The sequence below is a fragment of the Microtus oregoni genome, unplaced genomic scaffold (genome assembly GCF_018167655.1).
Source record: "Microtus oregoni isolate MIOR12 unplaced genomic scaffold, Mior012 000035F_ref0000213, whole genome shotgun sequence".
Lineage (NCBI taxonomy): Eukaryota > Metazoa > Chordata > Mammalia > Rodentia > Cricetidae > Microtus > Microtus oregoni.
The window spans coordinates 8,573,431-8,599,279 of record NW_024543094.1 but is presented as its reverse complement, the minus strand read 5'-3'; the positions used below and the strand labels follow the sequence as shown (position 1 = coordinate 8,599,279).

Below are 25,849 nucleotides of genomic sequence, written 5' to 3'. Positions count from 1 at the left end.
TGTGCTCTGGGGCCTTCCTTTAAAATCTTGGTGGAATCCTCCATGACCACATTGCTCTGCATCCTGTGAGCCTGCAAAACCAGCATCATATGGACAATGCCAAGTTCATCTGCCCAGATCCAGACCCTTTGGATCATAGCAGTGTTGGCATCAGTTTCTGAGTAGCTGGACCTCAGAAAAGTATTTCTTCAGGTGGCCCTATACCTTGTGGCTCTGCAGTAATTTCAGGGGACAGTCAAAACGGGTTTACAATTTTACACCTGCGTCCATGCTGGAAAGAGTTACCAAAATTCCATGAAGGCATTTTTCACTATCCCAGTGCAAATTGCAAGATCTCTTTTCATTTTGCTTGTGGTTTTGTTTTGTTTGAGATGGTCTCATCAGGCAGTGGTGGTGCACTCTTTTAATCCCAGCACTTAGGAGGCAGAGGCAGGCTAATCTCTTGAATTCAAGGCCAACCTGGTTTACAGAGCAAGTTCCAAGAGAGCCAGGACTACACAGAAAAATCCTGTCTGGAAAAACTGAAACAGAAGACAGAGGTGGGGGGGAGAGGAGGAGAGAGGAGAGGAGGGACATTTTCATACATATATATCACTATAGTTATTCTTATTAAATCCCTTTATTGCCCTTCTGTGCTCCTCCTATCCCCTCATTGGTCTCCTTCCTCTCCCCAAATAGTCCCTACTGGTTTCATTTTATGTATATTCTATTATTTACCCCATTGTTTAAACTCTCCTCCTTTAAACTGCAACCATAGTCCGTTCTACTTAAACGCCTTTCAAAAATGTGTAAACATGTGTAGATGGATTTAAATATAGATTCCACATATGATAGAAAGTATGGTATTCTTGTCTTTCTGAGTTTGGCTTATTTTGCTTAACATAAAGATCTGTGGCTACAAATATCCTTAACAATCACACCCTTCTGTGCCTCGGACATTGACTTGCTGCTCTTCTGGCCAGACTGCCTACTTCTCCAATCTTTCTTCTCTGCTTTTGGCTCCCAGTTCTCACTGAAAGTATGTCTTAAAACCCTCTAGTCATGACTATGATATAACCTGAATACTAAGCTGTCTTCAATTTTCTCTCCTGAGTTCATTACCTTTGAACTTAGTACCTTAGAAAGTCTCAGAATGCGAGGAAAATATAGATAAATTCTTAGCTAGAGGGGAGCCACATTAGGGTTGGCAAGAGACCTGACCCTAGAGGGGCTCCCAGGTGCCCAAGCTGAGGTCCCCAGTTAGTTCCTTGGGCAGTAGAGGATAGGGAACCTGAAATGACCCTATCCTAGAGCAATACTGACAAATACCTTGCATATCATCATAGAACCTTCATCTGGTGATGGATGGAGATAGAGACAGAGACCCACACTGGAGCACTGGATTGAGCTCCCAAGGTCCCAATGAGGAGCAGAAGGAGGGAGAACATGAGCAAAGAAGTCGGGACCACGAGGGATGCACCCACCCACTGAGACAGTGGAGCTGATATATTGAGAGCTCACCAAGACCAGCTGGACTGTGACTGAAAAAGCATGGGATAAAACTGGACTCTCTGAACATGGCGAACAATGAGGGCTGATGAGACGCAAAGGACAATGGCACGGGGGTTTGATCCTACGTAATGTGATGGCTTTGTGGGAGCCTACCCAGTTTCCATGTTCACCTTCCTAGATATGGACGGAGGTGGGAGGTCCTAGGTCCTACCACAGGGCAGAAAACCCTGACTGCTCTTTGGACTGGAGAGGGAGGGGGAAAGGAGTGGGGGGAGGGGGAGAAAGGTGGGAGGAGGGGGCGTAGGGTGGGAGGAGGGGGAGGGAAATGGGAGGCTGGGAGGAGGTGGAAACTTGTTTTTTTTTTTCTCCTTTTCTCAATAAAAAAAAAATTCTTAGCTAGAATGTAAGCTTAGCTTGTATGATACCCAATGTAGTATTTGAAATTTCTATTAACACCAGAGGCCTCCAGAACAGTGCTTCCTGTCTGCATTTCTGCTACATTCTGGTCTTCAGAGTTCACACCAGAATAATATAACATTCTAGGCTTTTTCTAGACTACTTCTCCAAACTCTTACAAATTTCTCCTGCAAAATACCAAAGACTTAACAACCATATTATTACTGGGTATGGTAGCTCAAACTATAATTCCAGACCTTGGAAGCTGAAAAGGGTGATTACCAGGATATTTAGACAAGCCTGGGCTACACATAGTTCCAGGCCAATCTGAACTATAAAGTGACCCCCACACATACATACACAAACAAAACCTGCCAATGTTGTCAGATACTCACAGCAATGATTGTGCTTCCTCTACTTACTAGCGTTTGTATCTCCATCACCAAATATCTGAAAGAGATAACTTTAACTTGAAAGGATTTGTTTGGGCTCATGGTTTTAAAGGTTTCTGTCCACGGTTTCTTGGACTCCTGAGCTTGTGCAAAAGCACGTGGAACGGGAGGGTCATGGTCAGCTATAGCCTTAAGGGTATGCCTTCAGTGACCTATATTCTCCAGCAGGTTGCCTTCCTACCCAGGAATACCATTGTTATAATCTCCCACACATTAGGCCACAAGCCAACCTTAAATGGCAACCTCAGATGGCATTTTTCAGGCACTATCCACCTTTCACTAAAGAGGAGGTCTCTCTTGGCCTGGATAGCATCAGATAAGCCAAGCTGGGATTTATCTGTCCCTTCCTCCCTAAATCTGAGTTTACCAGCACACCCCACCATGCCCAGATGGTTTTGTTTGTTGATTGTTTTTGAGACTGGTTTCCCTAGGTAGCCTTAGCTGTCCAGAACTCACTCCTAACTCAAACTCAAAGAAATCCATTTGTCTCTCTCAGCCTCTTGAGTGCTAGGTTTAAGGTGTGTGCCACCACACCTGGCTCACCCATATTTTTTATGTGGGTTCTGGGAATCAAACTCAAGTCCTCATGCTTTCACTTAAACATCAAAGCCATCTACCCAACTCTCCAATGCTGTGTTTTAAATACATATTTCAAGAATATTCTCCACCATGCCGGGCGATGGTGGCGCATGCCTTTAAACCCAGCACTCGGGAGGCAGAGGTAGGCGGATCTCTGTGAGTTCGAGACCAGCCTGGTCTACAGAGCTAGTTCCAGGACAGACTCCAAAGCCACAGAGAAACCCTGTCTCGAAAAACAAAAAAACAAAAAAAAAAAAAAAAGAATATTCTCCACCACCATAATATCTCTCTCTCTCTCTCTCTCTCTCTCTCTCTCTCTCTCTCTCTCTCACACACACACACACACACACACACACACTGTGTGGATTTTCCCCTCTTCCTAAAGGATTCCAAATATTCAAAGAGAATCAACCATCCTGGTGGCTCAGGTCTGTAGCCACAACTACTCTGAAACTTGAGATAGGAGGATCCCAGGTTCCCTGCATGTCTGGGCTATAGAGTGAGTTGAAGGCAAGCCTAGGTAACTAAGTGAGAACCTGTCTCAAAGTTTATAAAAGTGGAAATAAAGAGCTGGATATGTAGTCCAGTGATACATGCTCACCTGACATGCATGAGGTTTCAGGCATGATCTTCAACCATGGGTAAAAGAACACCTCTCCAGCTCCTCGGACTCTACTCATTGAATATTTCTCAAACTGAGTGTGTTAATTAGCTTTCCATTGCTGTGATAATATACCTGAGTAAACAGAAAATGATTATTAATTTTAGCTGATCATTTCAGGGGTTGCAGTCCATGGTTACTAAGGCTGTATTGATTTTGAGCCTGTGGGGACAGAAAGGCAGTCATCATACTAGAAATGGCATGAGAGGAAAACTGATCACCTTACTGAAACCAGGAAGACCATGGGCAGAAGATCTTTGGGAATGTGTTTCCAGTGACCTAGTTCCTCCAACTATGCTCTAGTCTGAAAATATCCATTATCTCCTAACATATTCCTTCAGTTTCCAGTGAACTAAGGGGGTTAATCCACTGATAAAATCATAATGGTTATGATCTCATGATCCCAGGCTCAACCTCTGAGTACTGCTGTGTTGCTATACTGGGGACCAAGCCTTCAACACATGACATTTGAGGGACATTTTCTATCCAAACCATGAGCAATAAGGAAAAAGAATTTCCATATATTTATGTTTCTTTTTTTGTTTCTTTCTTAAGATTTTAAAAATTCAGTTTATTGCTTGAATTATTCTACCACCTTGTTTCTTGCCTCATCATCCATAATACATAAAATACACAAAACTGCTTACAAAACTTCTTACAATACAATGATGTAATAGTTGAAGAAAACCTCTGAAATCATGCCAAAGGTCCAATATGTACAATGCAATCATATGTAATTAGGAAAAAAGCAATTATTTAATTTCTAAATTCATATATTGTTCATCTCGGTTTATGTTTTGAACCTTGTACTCACATTCTTGGTACTGTTAGTTGGACCAGAATAGGATTCAGATACAAAGGCAGATACATGAGTCTAAATCAAGCAATCTGTAACAAAGGCCAATTCAAAAAGAGGGCAAGACTTTCCAGATTAGTCCTCTGCAAAGTTTAGTTAAAACAGAGGGCATCTACCAACTGAGTCTAAGCTTGAAAGTATCTGAAAAGCTGAGGAATCCCCAGGAAGGAGACTATAGCCATGAAGTGCTGAAAAACTCAAAGCTAGTAATCCAGTTAAAAGTTAGGAACTGGGGGCTGGAGAGATGGCTCAGTGGTTAAGAGCATTGCCTGCCCTTCCAAAGGTCCTGAGTTCAATTCCCAGCAACCACATGGTGGCTCACAACCATCTGTAATGAGGTCTGGCGCCCTCTTCTGGCCTGTAGGCATACAGACAGAACATTGTATACTAAATAAATAAATATTTAAAAAAAAAAGTTAGGAACTGTTCCTGAGTTTCCCTGAAATATTAGAGGCTAGCAATATCTTTCTTCCAACCTTCAAAAATAACACACTGCTAAAGTACCTATCTGTTCGTGGGAACTTTTACTTCCCTTCTGTCTTTACAACCCTTGTCTCCTTTTCTAGTGGTGTTTTGTTCAAATAAGAACAAGCATGGCACATTAAAATATTTCAAGCTAGGCATAGTGACTCATGCCTGAAATCACAGCAGTTAGGGAGCCCGGGCACAAAGGTTGTAAGTTCAAGATCAGCCTAGGGCTACATCACATATCAGACACTTTGCTCTGCAATGGAGAAACACTACTAGTTCAAAGCGAGCCTGATACTACATGATATTTCAGGCACTGACTGTCCTTGCAATAGAGGAAACACCATTAGTACAAGGCTAATCTGGATTATTTATATATTTTCAGTTTAGCAAGACCTTGTTGTCTTCAAAAACTCCAGTCACAGGTCATGTTAGGTCTTTGGGAAAATGCTCCCTTTTAAAAGAAAATTTAACTTTTATATGAAAGAGTGTTTCCCTGCATTTATATATATGCATCACATGTGTGCCTGGTGTTAGTGGAGCCTATGTGTCAGGTCCCCAGAACTACAGTTACAAATGGTTATGTGCCGTGTGGGTGCTGGGAACTGAACCCAGGTCCAGTGCAAGAGCAGCCCGTTCTTCATGGCTAAGCCATTTCTCTAGTGTGCCTCCCTCCCCATCTTGATGGGAAAAGCTGCATGGTCGTCTAGTTCACAGAGTCTTCTGATAGAAAAAAAAAACCACTCTGCTTAAACCATTTCAAACAGCTGTATCTGGAATAATGCCTAAAAGAGCCATGCTACAGGAGTAATAATTCAGCAGTGCACAGCTGTTGCTGTGAAGCTTCCTCATAGTGCCCATGGAGTAGTCAAAGTGACTGGCAGTCCTTTGTTCAAAGAATTCTAAGCACCAGAGAGGGGGTATCTGTTAATTAGGTAACAACCCTCACTTCCCATTTCAGCTAATATAAAAGAAAAATAACATAAAAAGGAATATTTACAATAAAGGCTTATTATTGCCATTATCAGTGACTTAATAGTATTTAGACATGTTTTAACAAGGCTTCATTCCCATCCTAGACCCACAGGGAAAGGTGCCTAATGTGTCTCAAGATTATTGGTGATATTAATGTGATTGCATAATATAATGAAATATAAATAATGAAATGTACCAACATTTGGAAGACTTGCTTAATTCAGTAACTAATTTTCCAAACGACCAATGCATATTACGAAATCATGCATAGGAAATATGTATTTAAGTTTACGACTAAAATCAGTGAATTCTAAAGTATCAGTATGAAATGTTCTCTTAAATTTCAAATTCTTGAACCAGGTCTAGTGGTGCATGCCTGTAATCCCAGCACTAGGAAGGTGAACTCTGTAAGTTTCTGGCCAGTCTGATCTGCAGAGTTCCAGGGCAGTCAGAGCTACAGTGAGATCCTGCCTCAAAAAAAAAAAAAGAAAGAAAAAAAAAAAAGAAAAGAAAGAGTGAGTTCCAGATTTCAAAATGGGAAATAACTATTACAAACAAAAGGAAAGGAAAGTCAGCACGTGTGCTTGTTTTATCAAAAAATAACCAGGACTGGGAAATGGCTCAGTCAGTAAAATTCTTGCCATTCATATACAAGGATCTCAATCTGGATCCCCAGAATCCACATAAAAACTGGGCCTGGAAGTGTACTTATATCCTGTAGTTTGTCACGTAAAACGTTCTTCATATATTTTAGCTGATACAACACATACAGCTGAGTGTCCAGAGTATCTAGAGACCAACAAGTTTGAGAACTGTGCTTTGCACTGCTTGGCTGGCAAATTCAAGATAATTAAATTCCACAAGCATTGGGCTGGAAGAGGGTTGGGCAAAGTGTGTGAAAGCATTAAAAAACTGAGTTCAAATCCCCAGCACCCATGCATAAAACCAGGCATTATCAGTGTATCTATAATCCCAAACGGGGAAGCAGAGCATGAGGAGTGGCTGGCTATCCAATCTCAACTGTCAATGAGCTCCAATTTCAAAGAGATATTCTCTCTTAAAAAAAATAAGATGGCTAGCGAGATGGCTCCATGGGTCAAGGCATCTACCCCCCAAGCCTGAATGAAGAGCTGAGCTTGTTACTAAGGACCCGCGTGGTGAAAGGAGAAAAATAACTGACTCTCTTAGCTGTCCTCTAACCTCCCCCAAAGCATTGTAGTACACCCACACACTCACACAAAATAAATAAATCTATAATTTTTAAAATGTTTACTCAAAAAAAGAGAGAGGAAGACATCATGTACCTGAACATATTACATACACTACGCAAAAATTAAATGATTTGATGTAATAAACGAACTTTTTCCCAATTACATATCTCATAATTATTAAACACTTACACAAACCTCATATAACCTGTAGTGAAAGACTGTGAACATATAACCTTGCTTTCCTAAATTTATTAAGAATGGATTGTCACAGGATGGTTTAATGACTATCAATTAATCCAGTACAAACTTTGCTGAACAATTTATTCCGCATTGCAAAGCAGCTTGGGAATTATTGCTGCTGCAAATGCACAAACTTTTCTTTCTGGAATAGCAAGCATATTGGGGAGGTAAGGGTAAATCTTCCAAACTAACATATTAACAATGATTTCTTGATTCTTCTTAATTTTCATCAAGTCCCACGAGAGTTTCATTCCGCCCTCTAGGTCTGATTTTAACAAACAGAATATCGGATTGGGCAAGACCCCAAGGTTCCCTGTCACAAGGAGGAAAAGCTGAGACGTTCCTGTGTAAAGAAGTGCACTCGCCAGGGCTCCTGTCTCAAGGCGTCTGACATCATCACGCACACACACCCGAGCAGCGTCTGGGACACGCCCTGACCTTGCCGCCAGCTGATTGGCGAGCCCGGGCATGATCGAAGGTGCCATTGGTTGACAATCGATTGGGTCGCACCATCCTCAAGACGTCTTCCCGGTAGAAAAGCTTTCCTTCCGCGAGGCAGCCAGGCGTGCTGGACGTTCCAGCTGTGCACCAGGAACCGCCAACACCCTAGACCGCGGCCCAGTTCCGCAGCCACTTCTCGAAACCTCCGGAGAGTTTTTCGGAGCCAAGCGCCAGGGAGGTGGTGCCACCGAGCGCAAGCCTGGCGCGGCCGTGGACGTCAGGCTTACACTAGTGGCAATTGGCTGAGGCTATGTGGCGCGGACGACTGCTGGCGCAAGTGATTGGACATGTCTTTAAGGGGCGGGGCCTGGAGGCGGGGCTTGCTGCGAAGAGCGTTGAAATAAGGCGCACAGGACTTCACAGCGTTTCTAGCTGGAATCTCTGGTAAGTGTGACTTCGGTGAAGGATGGAGCGAGGGGACCAGGAGGGGCTGGGTGGCAGGATGAGGCTGAGGTGACTCGGTTTCCCACCTCTGCGCCGTGGTGGACCTGAGTTCTGGCCGCCTGAGTACCGTTGCCTCAGTCTAGGCTTTGATCCACTTGGGCGGGGATCGGTGGTCTATTGTGTCCCAGGGGCAGTGCATCGGGTCCACCGGGCGGGCTTTCCGTGGAGATGCCCTGAGGAGCGATCCAGTAGTCCAAGAAATACTGCGGTTCATAGCCCTTGGGAAGCTGACTTAGAAAAAGGGAGCTGACTTAACTTGAGAAAATGTAGTCTTTGCTTCAGTTTGGAGCACCTCACCCCTCTTCTTCCAGTACTGAATAAACAGGTCAATTCCTAAGCTGCGTTCTTCTATTTGGGGGACTTGCAGGTGTTGTAGTTGGTAAATATCCATGTGGGTTTTATCTTTTTCTTGAGTTCGATGGTGTGTATTTTTCTTACCTTTAAATGAATAATTTTATTCTGTAATCATGGAGTTGATTCTTAATATCCCGGCATTATGAGTTAAAGACGTTCAAAAAGTTTAGTAATGCCACAAGAATGAAATCTACTTTAGGATTTTAAATTAGCCTATGAACATTGTAAATATATCCTGTGAGCTCAAGTCCATTTTTACTTCTTACAGAGCTTGTCCTTTTAATGTAATAATTAACCTCCTTTCTGTTTATTTAGTATTCAATATTTAGCCTCATTGTCATCAGTGATATTCCCCTTTCCCCCAGTTATTCTGTACTGTATTTAGTTTTAGAAAGTTATATTAGGTAGCCGTTCAGTGGTATGTTTAAACTCCAGTAATCCAAACTCCAGTATATTTGAAATTAGAGAACATGGACTCTTCAAAATAGTGTGGGAAAACTTATTTTTTAAAAAAACTGGGAAGATATGTAAGGTACTCTTACAAGCATTAAAAAAGTTAGAAATTTCTGGATAGAGAGGTGCAAAATATGTTAAAATACAGAAATATTTAAAATACCAAAATGCTTAAGGAGTTAGAGATCAGAAAATTAAGTGTCTACACTAAGGTCAGGATGTTTGAACTATAACCTAATATGTTATAAATATTTTTCTGGAGAAAAATTTTGTGACATGGGGATTAAGTGAAACTTAGACTTTAGTGTCCATAAATTGAAGACTTATTAGAACATAGCTGCACTTAATTTTACATTGTCTAGTTTAGGCGTTGCCTAGTTCTTGCACTTACAAAGGCAGAATTGACACTATATTAATTCACCGTTTTTTTTTAAAAAAAATGCCAGGAACTGCTCTAAGGCATCCACTTGAATATAGTGAATAAAGTTTTTGCCTCTTCATCAAAAATATCATCTATATATTGCCTTAGGAGAACTAACAAAATAGTTGCATAAATCTTTTTTAACTATGAGCCCAGGTTGAAAATTGGGTAAAATCTTACTGGGACATTGTCTATAGGATTGTGAATTGGAATTTGAAAATTGGATTTTAATGAACATTGATGTGTAGTGTTCTTTAGCAGCTGTACTGAGGAAGTGAATGGCAAAAGTAATTGGGCAGACTGTGGGAACATATAATAAAGAATCCAGAGACTGTTATGGAAAAATAGAACGAAACGTTAGGTTGGAGCCATATCACGCATGGGAAAATATGTAAAGAGAAATACTCCAAGGGAGAAGAGTTGACTTTCCAATGCTCCAAGAGGCGTCTGCTTAGTAATTTGCACAGAACACTGAGTTGCCATGTTAGAGCAACCGTCATAGAATGCTAGTTGTGATTGTAGGAGAAATGACGGTCAAGGTAGGGGCGAGTGTTTGGCCAGTGGCATCCTTGGAGAAGCCCAAGGGCAATGGAATGGTGAGGTGGCAGATGGGAACAGAAAGCATAATTGTAAGCTTAATGACTGAACTAGTTCCTCAGCTCAACTCTAGATATTCTTAACTATATATATATGCCATTTAGAAAACGCTAATGTGATGATCTTTCTTAATGTCAGTGTTCTAGGTCAGATCAGACATTCTTTCACAATGCCTGAAATAAATACCAGCCATCTTGATGAACAACAGGTTCAACTTCTGGCAGAGATGTGTATTCTTATTGATGAAAATGACAATAAAATTGGGGCTGACACCAAGAAAAATTGTCACCTGAATGAAAACATTGACAAAGGTACTGTTTTAAAATAGTCTTTGTTATAAAGTGATTTGTCTAGACTTTTCCAGTTAGCTGAGAAAAATATTGGTATAAAAGGAATGTTTTCTCCTTTGGGGCTGGGGAGGTTCTCACTGTGTAGCTCTGGCTGGCTACTCTGCAGAAATCTGCCTCCCGAGTGCTCAGAGATCCATTTCTTAATGATACTTTACGTTTCATTCCAGTTAAGCAGTGTAGTGATAAAATCTGCCTTGCTACCTCTCCTGTAATATTTCTTTCCACTTTGTGTATCTTACTAAACTGCTTGAGAATTATTCTGGGCACATAGAGAAGAAATAGACTATTAACAGACTACTCAAGCCTCTTTTTCTGAAGACTAGAGAGAGAAGTAGATGTTGAAGGGAAACATGAACCTACACACACACACACACCACACACCACACTCACAGCAGGAAACTAAATGACCTGGGTTAGCGGTTACCAAAAGTGTTTGGCCTGCCTTAAAGCTGCTGACACTGCCATTCCTTTCACTTGGTGACTGAGTCTTACTGTTGTGCTGGAACTATTCTCCATAACGGCCATACAGAAATTCCTGTTAATAACAGAACTGTCAGCAAATTCCTAGTCATAGTCTCATCTGCAAGAGGGAAAACTGGACAAATAACGGGCTTTTTCTAACCAGTCATACTTCTTTTTGCTTTCAGGATTGTTACATCGAGCTTTTAGTGTCTTCTTATTTAATACTGAAAATAAGCTCTTGTTACAGCAGAGATCAGATGCTAAAATTACCTTTCCAGGTTAGTATATTTAATGCACAAGCTAGCTTCTACTGGGAACTATATTAATCTGATTGAACTTCTTAATGCCAAGGTCCAAAAGGAATAGCTTGGTAAATGGCTTCATTTATATTTACTTTAATAAGCTTATCCAATAAGTATAACCTTAATATCTGAATTATCTCTGTTTTCATCTTCTTGGTTTTAAGAAAGCATTAAAACTTATCCATAACTGTCTTTTAGAAAATAATATAGAAGAAAAACAAAGAAAATAATCTAGGTAGCCCATTGTAACTGACTTAAAACTCTGTTCATCTGACTATTTATAAAACTTCCATGATCGGGCTGGAGAAATGGCTCAGTGGTTAAGAGCATTGCCTGCTCTTCCAAAGGTCCTGAGTTCAATTCCCAGCAACCACATGGTGGCTCACAACCATCTGTAAAGAAGTCTGGCGCCCTCTTCTGGCCTTCAGGCATACACACAGACAGAATATTGTATACATAATAAATATTTGAAGAAGAAAAAAAAAACCTTCCATGATCTTTCAGACCTAATTTGAAGAGAAGTTTATCTTGGTTCATATTACAATTTTCCAGGTTGTTTCACCAATAGTTGCTGTAGTCATCCCTTAAGTAATCCAGGGGAGCTTGAAGAAAACAACGCCATCGGTGTGAAACGAGCTGCACAGAGGCGCTTGAGAGCGGAACTGGGCATCCCCTTAGAAGAGGTAATCAGTCTGTCAGAGAGCTTGCAGCCTAAGTCTGAATCACTCTTTCAATATTGTCTGGTCACCAAAAAGAAATTTTCAGCAATGCTTTGAGTGGAGCCCAGAGTTTTGTACGTTCCTGACAAGTACATGTCTGCTAAGTTACAGTTCCAGGCCAAGAAGTTTGTTTTGAGACAGAGTTTCATTATGTAGCCCAATCCTCCTGCCTCAGTCTCCCAAATTGCTGTGATTACAGTAGTACAGGTCTGTGCTTTATAGCTTCCTAATTATAGAATTAGCCCTCAATAAGGAATATTAGAATATTATATTATGTGCATTATATTGTTTTTTGTTGTTGTTTTGTTTTGTTTTTTGAGACAGGGTTTCTCTGTAGCTTTGGAGCCTGTCCTGGAACTCGCTCTGTAGCCCAGGGTGGCCTCGAACTCACAAAGATCCACGTGCCTCTGCCTCTGGAGTGCTGGGATTTAAGGTGTGTACACCATCGCCTGACTTGTTTTGTTTTGTTTTTGTTGAGACAGTGTCTTGCTATATAACTCATCCTGGTTTCCAACAAACAATATGCTTGTTTTTGCCTCCTAAATACTGGGATTATTGGCATACCTTCCAAACTCAGCCAAATTTTTGTTTCTCTTTCTTAAAAAATACCTTTTTGCCGGGCGATGGTGGCGCACGCCTTTAATCCCAGCACTCGGGAGGCAGAGGCAGGCGGATCTCTGTGAGTTCTAGGCCAGCCTGGTCTACAAGAGCTAGTTCCAGGACAGGCTCCAAAGCCACAGAGAAACCCTGCCTCGAAAAAACCAAAAAAAAAAAAAAATACCTTTTTATTTTATGGTTTGCCTACACTGATGTACACCACATATGTGCCTAGTGCCCAAGGAGACCAGAAAGCGGGTGTTAGAGCCCAGGAACTGGAGTGGCAAATGGCTTTGAGCCCCATGTGGATGCTGGAACTGAACCTGGGTTCTGGAAGAGTAGGTGGTACTCCTAACTGCTGATCCATCTCTCCAGCCTCTTTTCAAAACTTTTTAAATATCTATTTTTATTTTATGTCTCTGGTTTTCTTGCATGCATGTCTTGTGTGCCATGTGCACATAGTACGGAGGAGGCCAAAAAAGGGAGTTCAGTCCCTTGGAACTAGAATTAAGGCTGGTTGTTAGCTGCCATGTTGGTGCTAGGACTCAAACCTTAGTCCTGTGGAGAAACAAGCCAGTACTCTTACTGCTGAGCTATCTCTCCAGCCTCCGTCTTTCTGAGATGTGATGGATCTCATGTAGCTGAAGATCTTGATGATCCGCCTGCCTTTATTTTTCTAGTGCTGAGTATACAAGTATGCACCTTGCATAGTTTATGTGGTGTTAAGGATGAAACCCAGCTCTTCATCCACGCTTGGCAAGTCACTGAGCTAAATCGTAGTACTCAGGAGGCAGAGGTAGGTTTTCTGAGTTTCAGGCCAGACTTACCTGCATAGCAAGTTCTGAGCTAGCCAGGGCTACTTGGAGAGACTTTGCCTCAAAAGAAAAAAATAAATAAATAAATAAAATAAAGTGTGTGTGTGTGTGTGTGTGTGTGTGTGTGTGTGTGTGTGTGTATAATTTAAGGGAACAATTCAAAGGAAGGAAAAGGTTGTTTCAATTCACTTAGATTTGTGGTTCATGTTCCTAAGGATGTCTACAAGGCAGCATTCATCTCTGATTTGCTCAATTATAATAGACTGGTATATCAATATTGAGCAAAACTAGGACTGTGATTTTAAGAAACCAAAATTTAGGGCTAGCTAGCCTGGCGCTCACTATGTAGACCATGCTATCCTTGAACTCTCAGAGATTTGCCTATCTCAGCTTCCAGCCAGCATGCTGGGACTAAAGATGCATACCACCATGCCTTACTGAATTGTTCTCTTCAAAAATTAAGACAAAGTGTCTCACATCTATTGAAACAAAAAAAATGGTTTTTTTGTAATAGCAACTTTAAAATATGAATGCATTCTATTTTGAGAAACTATTCTATATTGAATATATATATTCTATATAGAATATATATATATAGATATAATTCTATATAGAATATATATATTCTATATATTTAATACATTCTAGTTTGAGTAACTATTTTTTATTTTTTTTAAATGTTTATTTATTTTGTATACAATATTCTGTCTGTGTGTATGACTGCAGGCTAGAAGAGGGCACCAGACCCTGTTACAGATGGTTGTGAGCCACCATGTGGTTGCTGGGAATTGAACTCAGGACCTTTGGAAGAGCAGGCAATGTTCTTAACCTCTGAGCCATCTCTCCAGCTCCCGAGTAACTATTTTTTAATACTTTGAAAAAATTGACTTATGTTTAGTCTGGGGAATAAAAAAATTAGACACTCAAAATAGTAATAATTTTTCATAATCATCAATAGGAGAATAATACTCTAAAAGCTCTGATTATAAAACTATACTGCTGCCATTCAAGATATTGTTAAAGGGCTGGAGAGATGGCTCAGCATTTAAGAGCACTGGCTGCCTTCCAGAGGACCCGTGTTTAGTACTCTACACCAACAGGGCAGCTTACAATCCTCTAACTCCAGTTCCAAGGGATCCGTTGTTCTCTTCTCCCGGGAACCACAGTGGCGCACAGACACACATGGAGGCAAGACACTCATACACAAAAATAATTTAAAAGACAAAGACATTCTTGAGATGTGTTGGTTTTAGGTTATCTTTTGTCATTAGTTTATCTTTTAATATTTTGAAACAGTGTCTCACTGTGTATCCCTGGCTAGCTAGGCACTCACTATGTAGATCAAACTGGCCTCAAACTCAGAAACAGCCACCTCTGCCTCCTGAGTACTGGGATTAAAGACATGCATTACAATGCCTGACCTCATTGGTAGTATTATTAATTGAGTTTTCTTTTTATGTTGTAGGTTGATCCAAAGGAAATGCATTATCTAACACGAATTTACTACAAGGCCCAGTCTGATGGTATATGGGGTGAACATGAAATTGATTATATTTTGTTTCTGAGGAAGAATGTAACACTGAATCCAGATCCCAATGAGATTAAAAGCTATTGCTATGTATCAAAGGAAGAACTCAAAGAAATGATGAAGAAAGCAGCCAGTGGTGAAATTAAGTTAACTCCATGGTTTAAAATTATTGCAGACACTTTTCTCTTTAAATGGTGGGATAATTTAAACCATTTGAGTCAGTTTGTTGACCATGAGAAAATACATAGAATGTAAATGTGTAAATGAGTTGAAAATTTTTCTACCTTGTCAGAATGTTTTTTTGTTTTGTTTTCTTTTGAACTGGACTCCCTTGTATAATACATAGGTATTTTACAACCAGAATTTGTTTAAGAAAAAAAGCCCAATTGACTTTCAGTTTTGTAGTATGTATGTATGCACTGCTGTTTATAAGAGATATGAGAGGTTATTGCAAAATTATGCCATAAATAAAACTTAATTTAGCCTGTTCAAATACATGACTATGATAAATAAGTAGAACTCTTCATTTTTTACATTTTCACAAACATTTTCAGAACACTTTGCTATTCCTAAGTGTTTTTATACCATTAAATTTTATCATAGGCCAAAAAAATGAGCAAAAGAGATTACTTAGTTGTTTCAAAACAGCACTGATAGATTAAATGGTCAAAGCTGGGGATACGCTCAGTGGTAACATGATTGCCTTGCAGGCATGAAGTCATGGGTTGTTGAGTTCCTAGTCCTTAAAATAATTATAACACTAATAACAGGCACAGCAGATTCATGGGGGAATAAATGGTATCCAGTCATCCCTCCTAATCTCAGGACTCCCTTCAAAACTGAAGTTCTGGAAGTTCGAGTCTTGTACAATATGACGTTGTATTTGATGTATTCACACGTCACCTCATCTCTGGGTTGGTTGTAGCACTGACCACAGTGTAAATGCTAACGTGTATGGTTGTTATACTATGCTTTGTGATCAGTGCACATCAAATTTAATATACAATTGGTTTGAACCCTTGGATGCTTGGCCCTCAGTTTTGAAAGGCCTTTTCTATATGCTAATTTCTGTCATTTTGGGGTGATTTTATGCTTTAATTGTCCTGAAATTATTTTATTGCTTAAAGTTAATTATTATTTTTTAGTGGTGATGATAACTGGTTAATTCTTTTAAATAGTTATTTACCATTTAACAAAATTCGTTCAGCATTAGGGTGGAAGAGATGTTAGTTACAAGGTGGGAGCGAGTTCTTTAACAGGAGTTGAGAAGACTCTTAGCACCACCAGCACTGGGCTTGGATAATCTTGTTATAGGGGTCTGACCTGGGTGGGATGTTTAGTAGCATATCTGCACCCTTACACTCAATAGCATTTAGCACCCCTTTGCTAAGACAACAGAAAAAAATGGGGAGGGGGGTAAGTTTTGAGACAGGGTCTCTCTGTGTAGCCCTGGTTTTTCTAGACTCACTCTGTAGACCAGGCTAGCTTTGGAACTCAGGATGCACCTGCCTCTGTCTCCCAAGTGCTAGTATTAAAGGCCTGCACCATCATGCCCAGCAACAACCAGAATTTCAGTGGATAATACCAAGTGTCCGATAGGAGCAGAGACACCGCTGGTAGAGAACCACTTACTGTTCTGTAGGCAGGGCTTACTTGAGAGGTGGAAACAGGAGGGAATAGTTGTGAGGAAGGTGACGAGGAATAGATAGATGTTATAAGCATATATTATATTGAGATTTTGATGTTATAGGACAGGCATATGTTGAAATTGTGTCTTGACTGATGTACTGTTTAAAACTTGCCATTGGTGTGTCAAATTTGAGATCTTAAGACAACTTTAGACTTAAGTGCTGGTGGCTGGAGAGATGGCTCAGAGGAATAGAGCACTGCCTGCTCTTCCAGAGGTCCTGAGTTCAATTCCCAGCAACCACATGGTGCCTCACAACCATCTGTAATAAGATCTGGTGTCCTCTTCTGTACTGCAGGATACATGAAGGAAGAAACCTATATACATAATAAATAAAAATATTAAAAAAATAGACTTAAGTGCTGTATAATAAATACTTTTTACTTACAAAAACTTTATAAATTTTAATTTCTTGATAACTCAGGACAATTGATTTATATTTGAAGATACAGCTATGTAGCAAATATTTATTGAAAATTAAAAATAAATTATTTTAATATTGTCTGGTTTGTTAATGTCTGGATATAATAGGTTAGTCTGCATATTTTATCTTAAGATGATAAATGCTGTGTACCTTACATGTATTTAAAGTAACTTCTAACTTTATTTTATACGAATTGGGGACTGACTACATATAGTTTCTCAGTAGCTTCATATATCTAGTGGCTGTCACACTGAACAGTGGTCTTAAACTGCAACCTGGGACTGTGTAAAGGCAAGTGTTAGGGCATGCTGTGCTGCTTAGGATGTGTGTATAAATATTCTGACCCAGTGAATTTCTGGGCAACCCCAACGTCTTTTAAAATAAGAAATTATATATATATATATAATATTACCTAAGTAAACAGGAAGTGCATTGTAAGCAACTTCAAAAACTCTAGAAATGACAGACATCTTGCTGCCTGGACAGTTACCAAAAGTTCTTCTGTACTGTTGGGGCATCCATTTTCAGCCTACAAGCCCGTAGTATCCGGCAGACTTTTCCATGAAGCAGGAAATTTCAAAACCATTCTGCCTATACTGACAGTTTGCTAGTCACTTTCTTCTGTATCCTGCAGAATGTCTCGCAGTCTCTTTCATGAAGCAGGAACCCCAAAGGATCATCTCACCTTTAGGCAAGTTTGATGGAGGAAGGTCATTGGTTAAGTAATAAAGAAACTGCTTGGCCTCATAGGTTAAAACATAGGTGGGAGGAGTAAACAGAACAGAATCCTGGGAGGAAGAGGAAGTGAGCTCAGAGGCCATGCTCCCCTCTCCCGGGCAGACGCGATTCAGCTCCGACCCAGGATGGACGTAGGCTAGAATCTTCCCGGTAAGCGCACCTTGGGGTGCTACACACATTATTAGAAATGGGCTAGTCCAGGTGCGAGAGTTAGCCGAGAAGAGGCTAGATATAATGGGCCAAGCAGTGTTTAAAAGAATACAGTTTGTGTGTTGTTATTTTGGGTAAAGCTAGCCGGTGGCAGGAACTGGGCAGGACGAAAAGCAAGCCCGCAGCTCCTACCACACAAGTTCAGCAGTCATTTCTCTGTGGGTCCTGCATGTACAGTGAAGCAGTCCAGGCAAGAGCAGTTCCTTGCTCAAATGGCTAACCAACTCCATAAGGAGCCTCTTCAATGCCCATCATCCTCTTGAAGTAACTTGTGCTGCCAAGAGCAGATGTGTCTCACTGTCATGAAAAGTCCTAAATTCTTAAAACATTAAAATGCCATATTCTGAAGGTCTCTGAAAGATTTGAAGAATACCTAACTAACTGAAATATATCTCTCTATATATAGAAAACCTAACTAACATGACTCTTATAGGTGATTAACTTATATTTCTTACTTATACATTACATTTTTAAATGAGCTATATAATCACAATACCTTAATTAAGATCAGAAATATACATATAACAAGACTGACCTTAAATTTGCTTTAATAAACCAAGATCCATACCAATGCAAATCTCTATAGCAGTTTTAGGAGATCAGTAATATTAAAGTTCACGTGAACCAATGTCTGAGTCCAACAACTCTGCAACCAACCAAGCTATAGCTTCTCTCCAGAGTGAGATGGCCCAGCCCTAGCCTAAGTCTCATGTGGGCAAAGTCTTCAACTCCTCACAATAGCTCCAGTGAGGTCATAGAAAGAAATGAGCCAGTCACAGCTGTTCACACACACACACAAAAAAAAAAAAAAAAAAAACAGAAATTCTAAATTCTTCACCTTCTGTCTCCAAGGACTACATTAGTTTTCTGCCACGACCAATTCCCTGAGAAGAAGCAACATGGGATACATAGGTCTTACTTTGGCTTGGGCTCTCAGAGGACAGGGAAGCCATGTCTGGGGACTTGGGAAGATGGATCTGGAGCAGCTGCTTACATGGCTTTGGCATGTCCTGTTGCCTCTAAGGCCCAATTCCTCCTGCTGGGATCTACCACCATGGGGTTTTACAACTCCCTGAACAGCACCCTCTGCCAGAGACCAAGAATTCAGAAACCTCTCACATCCAAACCTTGAGGAGGACATTTGGACTTTGATAAGAGCAGCAGTTACAAGAGTAATCTCTGTCAGCTTTGGGATAGCCTGGGTTAGAGAAATGGCTATGAACTAGATAGAGAGTGAACACACAGGATTCTTCAAGGCCCTTTTTATTCAGACCCTCAAGTTCTCGCATGACTTCAGTTAATGCAGGCCTCTTCATCTCTACACTCATTATTCTCAATCCTTTTTCTCAAACTCATATCTACGGTCATCATAAGAATGATAACCTGTCTGTGACACTGTGAGGAAACTGTTGTCCCTCAAAATTCCACAGAGCATATTTTGTCTAATGAGTGCCACGGTGGACAGAAGACCCTTAACAAGATAAGGGAAGTTATAATCCCAGGGAAAGACTAAGGGGAGTAACCAAGCAGGTGGGTACCCTCTAAGCACATTGCAAAATCAAATTCCTTATCTTTTAGACATAATCTATACTAGCAAAAGCTAAGGGTAAAGAACGAAGCCAATGTACAATGTGCCAAAACTAAATGAATAGGGGCTGGAGAGATGGCTCAGTGGTTAAGAGCACTGCCTGCTCTTCCAAAGGTCCTGAGTTCAATTCCCGGCAACCACATGGTGGCTCACAACCATCTGTAATGGGGTCTGGTGCCCTCTTCTGGCCTGCAGACATACAGACAGAACATTGTATACATAATAAATAAATATTTTTAAAAAAACAAAAAAAACAAAACTAAATGAATAGAGAATAATAGAAAGTGGTTGGTGATAAAAATAAACTGAAGCACATGGACAAACTAAATCTAAAACAAACAGTAAGTCAAAGTTTAGGCACAAACCCAATCCACAGGTAAGCACACTCACAAGGTTCAGTGGTGATCATGGGTGTTCAGTTCCAAAGACAGACAACTCAAATAAAAGGCACTCAAGACCAAAGTCTTGAGTCAAGTTCTCTGCTGATGTGGGAGTGTCATATATCAATCTGTTGATTTCATTGGTTAAGTAATAAACAAACTGCTTGGCCTCATAGCTTAGAACATAGGTGGGGGGAGTAAACAGAACAGAATGCTGGGAGGAAGAGGAAGTGAGCTCAGACTCGACAGCTCTCCTCTCGGGAGCAGACGCCTCAGAGAGCCGCCATGCTCCCCTCTCCCGGGTAGACATGATAGCTCTGCTCTCTGGGGCACACGCGATGAAGCTCTGACCCAGGATGGACGTAGGCTAGAATCTTCCTGGTAAGCGCATCTTGGGGTGCTACAAACATTATTAGAAATGGGCTAAATTAATATGTGAGAATTAGCCTAGAAGAGGCTAGATAGAAATGGGCCAAGCAGTGTTTAAATGAATACAGTTTGTGTGTTGTTATTTTGGGGCATAAGCTAGCCAGGCGACCGGGGTGCTGGGGACGCAGACCCGCCGCTTCTATTACTACACTCTGCAGTCAACTAATAGCTTCAATGCAATGTAAGGACAAGCTCGAGGCCCAGCTGGTGCCTTCTATGGGTGGGTCACTCTCATTCCTCACAATGGCTCCTTGTAAGGGCACGGAGCATGGACCAATCACAGCTAGACAAAAACCCATTGCAGTTTTTGAATTCTTTGCTCATGGTTTCTCCCAAATTGATGCCAAGACTCAACTTAAGATAGGCAGAAGTTATTTTGGCTCAGGTTTTCAGAGGACTGGGCACAGCATGGTGGTGGGCTCTGCTGGGGCGCTGGAGGCAGGACATGAGGTAACTGCTTTCATTGCATTGACAATCCTTGGGTCACCTAAGGTTCCATTTCTTCATCCAAGCCACACATCCAAGAGTTTTCTGGCTTCTCAGTGCAGGTCATTTCATATTCAAGGCCTACCAAAGATATTTTCCACTTAATAATAATAATAACTGATTGAACACTGATAGCTTGGACCCAGGAAACTTTGTGCCTCTCTGGGTTATGGACACAGGCATTTGCTGGCTAGAAACTGAGTCTATAATACATCACCACCCTTAGGACTTAGGCCCTAAAATTCTGGAACTGCATTTGTTTTTATAGTCCTTACTGTCTCAATACGGAGGATGTTCAAACCCTCTGGCTTTAAATGTCTTCTCCTGGTTTAAAAGGACTGTAGCCTCTAACATGATCTGTCCTGCATACATCTGGGACCTGCGAGGAAGCAGTTTCCTCAGAACTTCCTTCTGAGAACCCTTATTTGTCCCATCAAAAATCCTAGAACTCAGATACTGGTTGATATCAAGAGAAGCTTGTCAGCCCAGAAACCTATAACTAAGAGTGCTCTTGTTAAGGGCATGGGGGATGCAGCAATGCCCCCTTGCTCTCCAGCAAAATGCCTTGGATTGGGTCATTTATTCAGCACAAAAATTGATCTGCTGTATCGTTACAAGTGGTGATGTCAGAACCAAGCTATGAAGAGATGCGCTGTGCAAGAAGGACTGCTTTCTCTTAGAAACACGGTGGTCTGTCTGGGGATAGGAGGAGTCTCATTCAAGGCCAGCTTGAGAAAATGTGTGTAGTGGGGTTCTCGAAAGTAACAGAACTTATGGAATGAACCTCTCTGTGTGTTTGTGTTTATCCATGTAGCTACCTCTGTATCTATCTTTGTATCCATCCATCCATCCATTCATCCATCCTTCCATCCATCCATCCAAGCTGTGATTCACATAATCCAACAATGGGGGCCTGTGAACAGAAGGTCCAAGAATATAGTACTCTCCCAGTCCTCAAGACTGAATGTCTCACCTGGTCTTTAATATATGCTGGAATCCTAAAGAAGTATACTCTAATGCCAGTGAAGGAATGGACTCACGAGCTTGTTAAGAGCAGGCAAAGAACAAAAGCTTCCTTCTTTCACGTCCTTACAGAGGCTTCCAGCAGAAGGTATTGCCCAGATTTTATCTGGATTAAATATCTGCATTAAAGGTGTGTCTCACTACCTCAAGATCTGGATTGAAGGTGTTTCATTTGCAGCTCAAATCATCTGGATTAAAGGTTATGTCTTCCCAGCTGAAAAGATCTGATTAAAGGTGTGTTTTTCTAACTCGAAGATCTGGATTAGATATAATCAAGTTGACTACAAGAATAGTCATCACAAGTCCGCCCTTGTCAATTTGCCAGACATTCTGCAGGACACAGATGAAAGTGAGTAACAAACTGCTAATATAGGAGGAACTGTCTTTGAAATTTCCTTCTTCATGGAAAAGTCTGCAGGATACTGTGGGCCTGTAGGCTGAAGATGGGTGCCCCAATGTTACAGAAGAACTTTGGGTGACTGTCCAGGCAGCGAGATATCTCTGTCAAGTCTAGAGTTTTGGAAGTTTCTTACAATGCACTTCCTGATAACTTAGCCAATATTATCCCTCTGAAGTCTTTAATGGAGTTGAAAAATAGTTTTCCTTAGTTGTGATAAAAGATAAAATAAATATAAATATTGTAACTATAATTCTTGCTTGCTAACTGTTTTGTCGTATGTAATCTGCTATGTTAAAGTTAAAACCTTCCTTTTATTTAGACAGAAAAGGGGAGGTGATGTGGGATTCCCCTCTGTATGCTATGAATACCAATGGTTAATAAAGAAGCTGCTTTAGGCCTATTGCAGTGCAGAATAGGGCAGGGTGGGAATTCCAAGCAGATAAGACAAGGAGTAGGCAGAGTCAGAGAGAAGCCATGTAACCACCAAAAGAGGCAGATGTCCAAAAACTTTACTGGTAAACCATGAGCTTCATGATAAAATATAAAAGTGGGTTAATTTAAGATATAAGAGCTAGTTAAGATAGAATACGTTTAAGTGATTGGCCAAGCAGTGCTTTAATTAATACAGTTTATGTGTGATTATGTCAGGTCTGGGCAGCCAGGAAACAAACAAGTGGTCTCCGCCTACAAGCTTACCTGCCTCTTTTCCCTTGTCTTCTATTAATAGAAAACAGAGCACATTTGTGTTCACAGATATGTCCCAGGCAAGCAAAACTCACCTTGATGAACTCCAGATAAAACGTCTGGAGGAGATGTGCATTGTCATTGACAAGCAGGATCAGATTATTGGAGCCGAAACCAAGAGGAACTGTCACCTAATGGAAAACATTGAGAAGGGTGAGCTGGGAAGAGGATGCCATGGGCATCCAGGCCTGGTGCCATCAGACACTCTCTGAACAAGGCAGTGTGGGGACGAAAGTGTCCAAAGTGTACCACTGCTGCTGCTGACTTGATAAAAACACTTACCTCATGGGTTGAGTAATATAGACTGTGATTGCTGCCTTGAAGTGGGGTGGGAGAGTCAGGAATTGCAACCAAGATAGGTGTGGTTGCGTACAACTTTAATGCCAGGTAGAGTCAAATGTATCTCTAAATTCGAGACCAGCTCCAGGCCTGTCAGGTCTATATAGTGACACCTAGTCTCCAGGAAGAAGTGGTGGAGGAGGCATGTCATTGGGAGCACTCTCAGGGAATGCCTCATGTATCATAACTTTCAGGGCATAAGCAGTCACCCTGTGCTACTGAGTCATCCATACTTCTGCACAGGGTGGCAAAAGTAACTACAGTTATTTTGAGACCATAGGTTTAGAATCAAACAGTAGGGTCTAAGACTTAGAATTGGGCTATCTAGCATGGCTTATTTTACTTCTTGGCTCTTCAGTTTTTATGTTTCCAAGTGGAAGAAAACTATAGTACTCACAGTATTACGGTGGGTAAATGAATACTGAATATCACCAAATGCTAAGCAAATGGTGTAGACTCTATCCCAGCAAGGAGCACCAGCTACTCTTGGTGCCACCATCCTGAGCTGGACGAGAATGCTCAGGCGGACTCAGTGTTGACTTCCATGTGATCCTAACTCAAGCTCACACACTTTACAGGCCTGTTACACTGAGGCTTCAGCGTCGTCCTCTTCAACAGAAAAAAACCAGCTCTTGGACCAGCAGAGAGCAGATGCCAAGTACACGTTTCCCGGTGAGCGGCGCAGTTGAAATCCAGGGAACACTGGATTCTAACTTAGGCTTTGGGAAACTGAGAGGAATGGCAGTGGACAAAACTACCAGAGCACCACCCCCATAAGCCCCACTCAGACTGAAGATACATTAAATTACAAGCATTTTGCAACTGGAATTGAGTTGTGGAATTTTATATTGTAGTATTTGTCTAATAGAACTGATACTTATAAGTCAGAATTGAAGCTACTTTATATACTATGGCCAGGAGGAAAAGTGCTTTTTTATTTACTAAAAGGACACATTCAATATAGAAGCATGCTGTACGTTTTCCCCAGGACATTTTACAGACTCCTGTTCTAGTCACCCTTTATACATGCCCGATGAGTTGGAAGAGAATGATGCCTTGAGAGTGAGGAGAACATCCCTGAGACGCCTGCAGGCTGAGCTGGGCATCCCTCAAGAGCAGCTACTCACTCCAGTATGGGACTCAGTGAAGTTTGTCATGTGTTCAAGGGTCTGTTTAACAGTTATAGTGTCACATGACTGCTATTAATTCCATCCATCAAGATGCTATGACTCAGGGGTGGCTGCCAGGCTAACATGGCTTCTGCCTTTCCTGTGGAAATGCCTCGAGTCTGGCCCACAGGACAGGCTGTGAAACAAATCACTGTACTGAAGCTCAAGTGTTTCTCATTTCCATTCTCAAAAGAAATCTTTCCCACTCCTGTATGTCCCAGCACAGACCTGTTTAGCCTCATGTCCTGTACACACATGGTCTTCATGTGAGTGGCCAGGACTTCATGTGATCTACCTAACATTTAACTAAAGCTTAAATGCTTTGTGTGGCACTCTGTGAAAAGGAGTGAACTCTTTTCTATCTAAATTCTCATTTTCTCTTATTGAATTAATATTGTATCAACTTTGACACAGATTTCCATAAAGGACATAATTTTTATAAACCGAATCTACCACAAGAGTCCTTCTGATGACATTTGGGGAGACCACGAGATTGGCTATCTTCTGCTGGTGAGGAAAGACCGTGTGCTGAACCCAGATGCCAGGGAAGTAAGAAGCTACTGCTACGTGAGCCAGGAGGACCTGCAGGAGCTCCTGGACAGGGGAGCTCTTGGGGAAGTGAAGATCACCCCATGGTTTAGAACCATCATAGAAGGCTTCCTGTTCCCTTGGTGGCCTTCTTTAGAGGATGTGTCTCCATTCATTGAGCCTGACAAGATATATGGACTGTGAGCAATATGGAAAAGTAATGTTCACAGCAGGGATTGGAGTTGAGATGACTCAGCAGTTAAGAGCACTTGGAGAGAACAGAAGTCCCATGCCCAGCATCCGCATGGTGACTCACGCTATCCATAACTTCAGCTCCAGAGGACCTTACACACGCTTACAACATCTGTAAGTACCTGGGATGCACAATATGCTGTATATACAGACAGAAGCAAATAACTCATATACATAAAAACTTAAAACATCTAAAACAAAAAGTAGGGCTCATAACTAATCCGTGGTTAGAATGGCATGCATTACAGAAACTGAGCTCTAATATCCTCCCATTGTTTGTATTAAATTAAAATTCAAGCACTTAGTTTTGCTTCCTTTTTTTCCTCCATCTTTTGTTTTCTCCCGAGACAGAGTTTCCCTGTTTAACAGTCCTAGCTGTCCTGGAACTAGCTCTTGTAGACCAGGCTGGCCTTAAACTCACAGAGATCTGCCTGCCTCTGCCTCCCAAGTGCTGGGATTAAAGGCGTGCATCACGACCCGGCTTTCTCTCCATCTCTTAAAAATTGTCACCTGCCATGTATGGAAATGGTCACTTTTCTCCTAAACCCCCGACCCGGTGGTATCACATTTCTCCCTCTGG

The 25,849-nt window shown here is 41.2% G+C and overlaps 3 protein-coding genes across 3 annotated transcripts in view; 2 read left to right on the top strand and 1 right to left on the bottom strand.

Annotated features, from left to right (window-relative positions):
- The window catches only part of Wdr37 (WD repeat domain 37), a 71,370-nt gene extending 67,783 nt beyond the window's left edge, over positions 1-3,587 (bottom strand). The window contains exon 1 of the mRNA XM_041630882.1: positions 3,520-3,587. The gene's annotated coding sequence lies outside the window, so the exon portion shown is untranslated. The remainder of the gene's footprint in view (positions 1-3,519) is intronic.
- Positions 3,588-7,883: 4,296 nt separating this feature from the next.
- On the top strand, positions 7,884-16,849 carry LOC121432731 (isopentenyl-diphosphate Delta-isomerase 1). Its single transcript, XM_041630885.1, has 5 exons — positions 7,884-8,214; positions 10,238-10,410; positions 11,097-11,189; positions 11,766-11,896; positions 14,810-16,849. The coding sequence occupies exons 1-5, from the start codon at positions 8,081-8,083 to the stop codon at positions 15,125-15,127; spliced, it is 849 nt and encodes a 282-aa protein (XP_041486819.1). The 5' UTR covers positions 7,884-8,080; the 3' UTR covers positions 15,128-16,849.
- Positions 16,850-22,992: 6,143 nt separating this feature from the next.
- On the top strand, positions 22,993-25,221 carry Idi2 (isopentenyl-diphosphate delta isomerase 2). Its single transcript, XM_041630908.1, is given in 5 exon segments — positions 22,993-23,134; positions 23,899-23,936; positions 23,938-23,992; positions 24,309-24,451; positions 24,904-25,221. Coding segments are annotated over 5 exon segments (696 nt in total).
- The last annotated feature ends 628 nt before the right edge of the window (positions 25,222-25,849 follow it).